Source organism: Oncorhynchus nerka, linkage group LG10 (genome assembly GCF_034236695.1).
Source record: "Oncorhynchus nerka isolate Pitt River linkage group LG10, Oner_Uvic_2.0, whole genome shotgun sequence".
NCBI lineage: Eukaryota > Metazoa > Chordata > Actinopteri > Salmoniformes > Salmonidae > Oncorhynchus > Oncorhynchus nerka.
In genome coordinates this window covers 49,372,451-49,382,014 of record NC_088405.1, presented here as the reverse complement: position 1 = coordinate 49,382,014, position 9,564 = coordinate 49,372,451, and the positions used below count along the sequence as shown (strand labels likewise).

Sequence of the window (9,564 nt, the reverse complement as noted above, 5' to 3'; positions counted from 1 at the left end):
TACTATAGGGTGGCACATATTTTTGTGGGATTTTAGCAATTCTACAGTATGTTGATTGCTGTCACTGTGTATAATACAGGTAATGAGTGCAGGACAGAGGAGCCTCTTAAAGAAGAAGTTACAGGTCTGTGAGAGCCAGAAATCTTGCTTGTTTGTAGGTGATCAAATACTTAAATTCTGCCCTTGAGTTGAGTTCCCATGCAAAACTAGACAGATAGCTAACAACTAAGTCTTCAATAAAACTCCCAAGGCGTGACTTTTCTTGAATGAATATATTGAAAACGTTTATGTTGTGAAACTGCAAAATACAGAAAAGAATATACTTTAGTGTTCAATTCACACTGACATACTGTAGCTGTACATTAAACATTTGAAGTTGCATAAATACAAAGCACGTGCTAAGGTACCATGCATCTGGCATGATGCCAAACCATATAGCTAATTGTTAACCATATGGTAATTGGCTCCTTTCATTACTCTAATAATGTATAACCATCTATGTAGAATAACAAAGCATATTACACTAGAAACAGTAACAAAACTACAGTATTGTATATTTTACAATTCGTTTGCATGACGCATACATTAAAGGCATTGCAATTTGTGAGTAAATGCAACCAACATTGATATGTAAGCAACTCTATCAATAACAAGATTATCATCATTAGCTAAATGCTTGAATCGAACTTACAAACAAATATTTTTCCAAGGCTGAAGCGTGACAAGAAATAACTACATTGAAAGACCTGCAACGTAGCGTTGTTTGTAGCTGCTCTATGCGTGCAAAACAAATTCTGTACTTTCTGTTTGCGCCGTCTTTCTAAGTACCAGAAAGCGCCACTAGGGGGCAAATAACACCATTGAACACAATGAAAATCAAATTTAACCATTGTAATAAAATAATCTGTTACCTTCTAACAGGATGGCAGCACAATTTATTTTCCACCATAATCTGCAAATAAATTCATTAAAAATCCTACAATGTGATTTTCTGGAAAAAAATTCTCATTTTGTCTGTCATAGTTGAAGTGTACCTATGATGAAAATTACAGGCCTCTCTCATCTTTGTAAGTGGGAGAACTTGCACAATTGGTGGCTGACTAAATATGTTTTTGCCCCACTGTATATGGGGGGGGTAGAGCATGGCACTTGCAAAACCAAGATCTTGTTTTGATTGGTGGTCATGTAGGCACAGCATGACTAAGTAGCTTTAGAAAAAAAACGTTGCTAAATGCCATTCATTATTATTATTATTATTATTATTATTATTATTATTATTATGTAAGGCTCCATAGACCATGGGAAATTCAAGGTCAGAGGGTGATGGACTGTCTTGATTCCCACACCGATATGTCTTATAACCACTTGTAAAGTTCGTTATCGATTTAAACTGGCCAAATATGTACTCTATGTCGTTATCACTGTTCCCTGTAAGTGATAATGTTACATGATATAATAGCAATTGAGAGAGTAGATGATATTCAGCTGTCACTGTGTGAACACTGTCAAAGACCAAGTTGGCTTAATTTCCAAACATTACTTTATTACGTGTGTGTGAGAGAGAGGGAGAGGGAGAGGGAGAGGGAGAGAGAGAGAGAGAGAGGGGGGGAGAGGGACTGGTAGATCGCATTATCTAGAATCTCAAAGTCCGCCTCTCTGATGTGCGGTCTTTTTCTTCATACCTGCAATGGATGTTACGCCTGGATTTGCATTCTTTATTATTTTACTGCATTTAATTCACGCGAATGGACTTTATATCTCCAATGGCATAGGTATGTGTGACTGATTGTTTTATACGTTTTATACAATTGTGTAAAGCTTAGGTTATAACCTAGGTAGGCTACCACCCATGCGAAAATGATCTGATCACGATTCGATATTGGAGCATGTCAAATTCACACAGGTTATGTCGTAGCCTATACAAGTTCAATAACCTTTTACATAAACAGAAATATCGTTGAGTACCTATGGTAGTTTTTTTGCAGTGTCTCAGTACGTTTCCCATTCTTTTGCATAAGACCAACTTTTTCCACATTTCTTTTTCATTCAAACACAGTTTACGTGCGCTCAATTTCAGCATCTGAAGAACATTCCAATGGTACATAGATCATGCACTATTGATTCAAATTCGTTATATATATAGTCGTATGAATTAGCAAATGTATTGTTGAAGATTTTATAGCAGTTATAGCTTTAGTTAACCTAACAACGACCGTCTACAAATAAGCCATTGCATTTGACTAGTAAAATAAATGGTTGGAATGAAATTCAACTTTACGCTTCAATTTGATTTGATATTTGTAATTACCTGATTTCATGAATATCGACCTCAGTTATTCTTCCTAATTAACAGCTTTAATCATCACCGGGTCTTGTATGCGTGCTGGGTCACAGCTTCCAACCAAAACTGTCGCAACTCGCAAGTAGACAATAGATGCAGTCATGCATATACATTGATGTGTTTGCTCTGAACTTGGACGAGTCGAGCGTGCTCATCTGCGCGCGAACGGGCGTGAACACAGGGGCACACCGACGTTTTTGTTGTTGTTGTTGATAGGCCTATTAGTCAATGCTCATTATTGCCTGTGGTTTATTGATAAGGTAGGAAATATACCAAAGTCAGTTGTGGTTGTAAAATGTGTCAGCGATAGATTCACATTTTATGATATAATGTGTTTATAAAGTTTTGACCTATACTATAGCAGTGGATGCTGGTGGGAGGAGCTATAGGAGGATAGGCTCATTGTAATGGCTGGAATGGAACTTATGGAACGGTATCAAACACATCAAACATACTGAAACCACATGTTTGACACTATTCCACTTCAGCCATTACAACGAGCCTGTCCTCCTATAGCTTCTCTCACCAGCCTCCACTGTTGATACTATAGACACACACATGCATGTGCCTGTGCATGTGTGTGTATGGGGGGGGGGGGCTCTGTTTGTGTGCATCTGTGCTCCTGTGCATGATTATGTGTGTATTGATCAATGTGTGATTCTGTCTCTCCCTGTGTATACAGAGTCTCTGCAGCATGTCCTGAGGGAGTATGGCGTTGTTAAGCCTGTGAACACTGATTCAGTGGGCCGGTTCCTCTCAGGCACTGTCTCTGCACCTCAACTGGACAGCCAGCACCAGCAGGCCCACAGACGCTGGAAAAGAGAGGCTGTAGCCGCCTCAGACCACAGCCATGGAGACCTGGAGGAGGGAGAGGGTACAGCCAGGCACAGGGAGACACTCTTCTACAATGTCACTGTGTTCGGCCAGGAGCTCCACCTGCGCCTGCACCTCAACTCCAGGCTGGTGGTCCCCGGAGCTAAGGTGGAGTGGCACGAGGAGGGCAGTGAGACCACCTATGAGCCTCTACGGGACAGCGACTGCTTTTATGTAGGAGAGGTCACCAACGTCAGGGACACATCCGTCGCTATCAGCAACTGTGATGGCCTGGTAAGTGCTTGCACTGTTGATAAATGTATCCCTCATGTATATTTGTTACACTGATATTGCACCTATAGAACTTTATTAGGTACAGGTGATAGACAAAGGGGCAATCCCATAGTATTAAAGGTGGCTAGACTTATGTCATCCAAAAAGACAGGAGAGGTTGGAGAGTTGAACCTCATTGTTGTGGTTGTGTATCTCTGCACAGAAGGACTGAAGTTATTTTTATGTAGGCAGATGTTATTCATAATTGTCTGCATGAAATATAGGACTGTAAAAAACAAAAGCAGCACACGTAATCTCATTTTAAACTTCTCTTTCCCTGCTTGGCATTGCTGGTTGGCCTCCAGCAGGCAGGGTGGCAGTATTCAGTATGCAGGTCTCTGTGCTGAGGGAGGGAGCGAGGCCCGGTGGAGCTGTAAGTCCCTGGAGGCTTACGCTTCATATCCCAGACAGCTACTTTATCCACTCCTCTTTCCCCCCCCACCCAGCTGGAATAAAACCACATCTCTTAATGATGACATGAATTAGCTTAGCCAATTTCCCCACCCCATCTTAAAGATACACAGAGCACTCATTGCAGAATATTACTCTCTCAAGGTGGGTTTCAGACAAGTCTGAATTTAGAATGAGCAATAAAGTAAACCATTTGTTAAAAACACACCACTGTGTTTTTCGCTCTTTTACCCCCCATGTCATCTGGACAAATCACACTTGCAGTGTTATGATCAGAACTGTCCAATAAACAAGTCCAGATTATAGTGTCAGAAAACAACTGTCAAGAGAAAGACCAGTATTCAAACATGGACAGTCTCATTGGTGAGTTTCTGTCTGTGACTGTGAGTGACTTGTATTACTCTTTCCTCGCTTGTGAGGAGTGTTACATTTCTCTGCTTGGAGCACATAGCACCAGAGCATGTCCATACAGAGTACTGTCTGTGTTGTGACAGACTAGTGTAGGTTCTCTATTTAATCCCTCGGTCCACATACAGTCTCTTGAAAAGTATTCAGACCCCTTGACTTTTACGTTATCTGCGTTTTTTCGTTATCTGCTTGATGTCTTGCAGTGCAAACACTTGCCTGGAAAAGTTGATCCTCAGCAACTATAGGGTTGAATAAATTTGCCATTAAAAAGTTGGAATAGTAAACTCCACATCTTAAATGAAAACACTCAGCCAGCTAGCAACTCCAGCAAAGTTTGCAAGTGCATGAAGGTTTGTTTGGCTATAGGTTAATCACCCACTGGTAGGCTATGCAGATTTGCAAGCAAATGCGTGTGTGGATCTATCTGTTTGTGAGCCAGCTAAATTAGCTTACCAGTAGACCGAGCGGGCTTTCGTGATTATTATCCATAGTGCCCAGCATGCAGCTGGCACTGGTCATGCTGAGAAGTCTGAAATATGGTCCAACTAGCAAGTGTTGCACTAGGAAAATATTCTCAATCCCTTGCTGAATGAAAATCGCCCACAATTCCAGTTTTCATTCAGAAGCTCAGGCTAGAAACATCAAAGCAATTTTTTAACGACAAACCCACCAGTGTTTTCAAATCTGTGCCCCGGCCTATCGCCAGCTGTCGCACAGTCAGGCAGACGTACAGACGGACTGACAGCCAGGAGCCAATATTATTAACTGTTACCACATTTATTTGTCAGCTAAATTACATGTTTATTTCTGTATCACTCAACTCTCATTTATGTGTCTCGTTTGTATTGAGAGGATATAGCTCGGTATATATTGTTGATGTGTTGCTGTTTTATTTATGTTTTTATTTTTTTAATTTCACCTTGATTTAACCAGGTAGGCCAGTTGAGAACATGTTCTCATTTATAACTGCAACCTGGCCAAGATGAAGCAAAGCAGTGTGACAAAAACAACAACACAGAGTTACACATAAACAAAAGTACAGTCAGTAACACAATAGAAAAATCTATGTACAGTGTGTGCAAATGTAGAAGAGTATGGAGGTAAAGGAAATAAATAGGCCCATACAGGCAAAATAATTACACTTTTGCATTAACACTGGAGTGACAGATGTGCAGATGATGATGTACAAGTAGAGATACTGGGGTGCAAAAGAGCAAGAGGATAAATAACAATATGGGAATGAGGTAGTTGGGTGTGCTATTTACAGATTGGCTGTGTACATGTACAGCTGCTCTCACAGCTGAAGTTAGAGAGGGAGATAAAGGACTCCAACTTCAGTGATTTTTGCAATTCGTTCCAGTCATTGGCAGCAGAGAACTGGAAGGAAAGGCGGCCAAAGTAAGTGTTAGCTTTGGGAATGACCAGTGAAATTTACCTGCTGAAGCGCGTGCTACGGGTGAGAGTTGCTATGTGACCAGTGAGCTGAGATAAGGTGGGGCTTTACCTAGCCAAGACTTATAGATGACCTGGAGCCGGTGCGTTTGGCGACAAATATGTAGTGAGGGCCAGCCAACGAGAGTATACAGGTCGCAGTGGTGGGTAGTATATGGGGCTTTGGTGACAAAACGCATGGCACTGTGATAGACTGCATCCAATTTGCTGAGTAGAGTGTTGGAGGCTATTTTGTAAATGACATCGCCAAAGTCAAGGATCGGTAGGATAGTCAGTTTTACAAGGGTATGTTTGGCAGCATGACTGAAGGATGCTTTGTTGCGAAATAGGAAGCCAATTCTAGATTTAACTTTGGATTGGAGATGCTTAATGTGAGTCTGGAAGGAGAGTTTACAGTCTAACCAGACACCTAGGTATTTGTAGTTGTCCACATATTCTAAATCAGAACCATCCAGAGTATTGATGCTAGTCAGGCGGGCGATTGCAGGCAGCAATGGATTGAAGAGCATGCATTTGGTTTTACTAGCATTTAAAAGCAGTTGGAGGCCAAGGAAGGAGTGTTGTATGGCATTGAAGCTCATCTGGAGGTTTGTTAACACAGTGTCCAAAGAAGGGCCAGATGTATACAGAAGGGTGTCATCTGCATAGAGGTGGATCAGAGAATCACCAGCAGCAAGAGCGACATCATTGATATATACAGAGAAAAGAGTAGGCCCGAGAATTGAACCCTGTGGCACCCCCAAAGAGGTCTGGACAACAGGCCGTCCGATTTGACACACTGAACTCTGTCTAAGAAGAAGTTGGTGAACCAGGCGAGGCAGTCATTTGAGAAACCAAGGCTGTTGAGTCTGTCGATAAGAATGCGGTGATTGACAGTCGATAGCCTTGGCCAGGTCAATGAAGACGGCTGCACAATACTGTCTTTTAATGATAGCGGTTATGATATCGTTTAGGACCTTCAGTGTGGTTGAGGTGAACCCATGACCAGCTCGGAAGCCAGATTACATAGTGGTGAAGGTACAGTAGGATTCAAAATGGTTGGTGATCTGTTTGTTAACTTGGCTTTCGAAGATTTTAGAAAGGCGGGGCAGGATGGATATAGGTCTATAACAGTTTGGGTCAAGAGTGTCTCCCCCATTGAAGCTGTAGCTTTCCAATATTTGGGGATCTCAGATGATACAAAAGAGAGGTTTAACAGGCTAGTAATAGAGGTTGCAACAATTTTGGCAGATCATTTTAGAAAGAGAGGGTCCAGATTGTCTAGCTCAGCTGATTTGCAGGGATCCAGATTTTCCAGCTCTTTCAGAACATCCGCTATCTGGATTTAGGTGAAGGATAAATGGGGAGGCTTGGGCAAGTTGCTGTGAGGGGTGCTGAGCTGTTGGCTGGGGTAGGGGTAGCCAGGTGGAAAGCATGGCCAGCCGTAGAAAAATGCTTATTGAAATGATTGATTATCGTAGATGTATCGGTGGTGACAGTGTTTCCTAGCCTCAGTGCAGTGGGAAGCTGGGAGGATGTGCTCTTATTTTCCATGGACTTTACAGTGTCCCAAAACATTTTGGAATTAGTGCTGCAGGATGCAAATTTATGTTTGAGAAACCTAGCCTTAGCTTTCCTGACTGACTGAGTATATTGGTTCCTGACTTCCCTGAAAAGTTGCATATTGCGGGGACTATTCGATGCTATTGCAGAACGCCACAGGATGTTTTTGTGCTGGTCAAGGGCAGGCAAGTATGGGGTGAACCAAGGGCTATATCTGTTCTTAGTTCTACATTTTTTTTGAATGGGGCATGCTTATTTAAGATGGTGAGGAAAGCACTTTTAAAGAGCAACCAGGCATCCTCTATTGACGGGATGAGGCCAATATCCTTCCAGGATACCCGGGCCAGTTCGATTAGAAAGGCCTGCTCGCTGAAGTTTATTAGGGAGCGTTTGACAATGATGAGGGGTGGTCGTTTGACCGCGGACCCATTATGCACGCAGCCAATGAGGCAGTGATCGCTGAGATCCTGGTTGAAGACAGCAGAGGTGTATTTAGAGGGCAAGATGGTCAGGATGATATCTAAGAGGGTCGCCATGGTTACGGATTTAGGGTTGTACCTGGTAGGTTCCTTGATAATTTGTGTCAGATTGAGGGCATCTAGCTTAGATTGTAGGATGTCCGGGGTGTTAAGCATGTTCCAATACGAACTCTGATGATAGATGGGGGGGCAATCACGGATGGGGGGCAATCCTGGATGGGGGGCAATCCTGGATGGATCAGTAGTCCTGGATGGATCAGAGGGACAGATAGAAGGTGCATAAGAGAAATGATCAATAGGCCTATGTGTCATATTTTCCTGGAGAAATCTTACCTGCATCTATACACTTCAAGATATAATAACCCAGAAAAAAAGTGACATTTAATTTGGGACTTACTGAGTCGGGTTTTAAGGCCCCAGGTCTTCTCATCATCAGCTCTATGGTCTCCACACATCACTGTGCATGGCATGGTATTGCAGGCCAGGCATGAGTATCATCATTAGCAGACTGCACCATGCCAGAGCAGAGCAGGCCGCTACCCCTGCTAAGTGAGAACTGAGTAGGAGGTGCACTACAAGTGTCCGTTTCAGACATCCAGCAGAGGCACAAGCTGTTGCCATTGCCGCAGTATCTATAGGAAACTGAAATTGGAGAAAGTGACATCCACCAAATGATTATTGGGGGGGTGCCTGAGAAAATCTGTTGTGGCCTATACTACAGACAGTTGTCATGGAAACCGTCCTCTTATGCAGTTTGTCCCAATGGGTCAGTGTAGTGTGTGTGTGTGTGTGTGTGTGTGTGTGTGCGTGTGCGTGCGTACGTGATATCTATCTGTTTTGCAATTTTGCGTGTTGATGGTTTCTTGGTTGAAAATCCTCCATCATTTGCATTATATAAACTGAGTATACAAAACATTTAGAACACCTGCTCCATTACATTTACATTTACATTTAAGTCATTTAGCAGACAAACTCTTATCCAGAGCGACTTACAAATACCTTATGACATCCAGTGGAACAGCCACTTTACAATAGTGCATCTAGGTCTTTTAAGGGGGAAGAAGGATTACTTTATCCTATCCTAGGTATTCCTTAAGAGGTTTTCAGGTGTCTCCGGAAGGTGGTGATTGGTCCTGGCGTCGTGAGGAGTTTGTTCCACCATTGGGGGCCAGAGCAGCAAACAGTTTTATCTGGGCTGAGCGGGAACTGTACTTCCTCAGTGGTAGGGAGGCGAGCAGGCAGAGGTGGATGAACCAGTGCCCTTGTTTGGGTGTAGGGCCTGATCAGAGCCTGGAGGTAGTGAGGTGCCGTTCCCCTCACAGCTCCGTAGGCAAGCACCATGGTCTTGTAGCGGATGCGAGCTTCAACTGGAAGCCAGTGGAGAGAGCGGAGGAGCGGGGTGACGTGAGAGAACTTGGGAAGGTTGAACACCAGACGGGCTGCGGCGTTCTGGATGAGTTGTAGGGGTTTAATGGCACAGGCAGGGAGCCCAGCCAACAGCGAGTTGCAGTAATCAGACGGGAGATGACAAGTGCCTGGATTAGGACCTGCGCCGCTTCCTGTGTGAGGCAGGGTCTACTCTGCGGATGTTGTAGAGCATGAACCTACAGGAACGGGCCACCGCCTTGATGTTATTTGAGATTGACAGGGTGTTGTCCAGGATCACGCCAAGGTTCTTAGCGCTCTGGGGCGAGGACACAATGGAGTTGTCAACCGTGATGGCGAGATCATGGAGCGGGCAGTCCTTCCCCGGGAGGAAGAGCAGCTCCGTCTTGCCGAGGTTCA

General features: G+C 43.5%; 1 protein-coding gene and 1 long non-coding RNA gene across 2 annotated transcripts in view; one reads left to right on the top strand and one right to left on the bottom strand.

Moving 5' to 3' along the window:
* Positions 1 to 257: 257 nt before the first annotated feature.
* LOC135573573 (uncharacterized) lies at positions 258 to 794 on the bottom strand. The gene is made up of 2 exons (XR_010464788.1): positions 692 to 794; positions 258 to 298 (listed from the first exon to the last, which is right to left on the bottom strand). It is a non-coding gene; the product is annotated as an uncharacterized LOC135573573 (long non-coding RNA).
* A 796-nt stretch (positions 795 to 1,590) lies between these two features.
* LOC115135444 (A disintegrin and metalloproteinase with thrombospondin motifs 2-like) overlaps positions 1,591 to 9,564 on the top strand; it is a 54,546-nt gene continuing 46,572 nt past the window's right edge. Inside the window, exons 1-2 of the mRNA XM_029670137.2 lie at positions 1,591 to 1,772; positions 3,024 to 3,448. Coding sequence (XP_029525997.1) covers positions 1,688 to 1,772; positions 3,024 to 3,448 — 510 coding nt within the window. The 5' untranslated portion in view covers positions 1,591 to 1,687. The remainder of the gene's footprint in view (positions 1,773 to 3,023; positions 3,449 to 9,564) is intronic.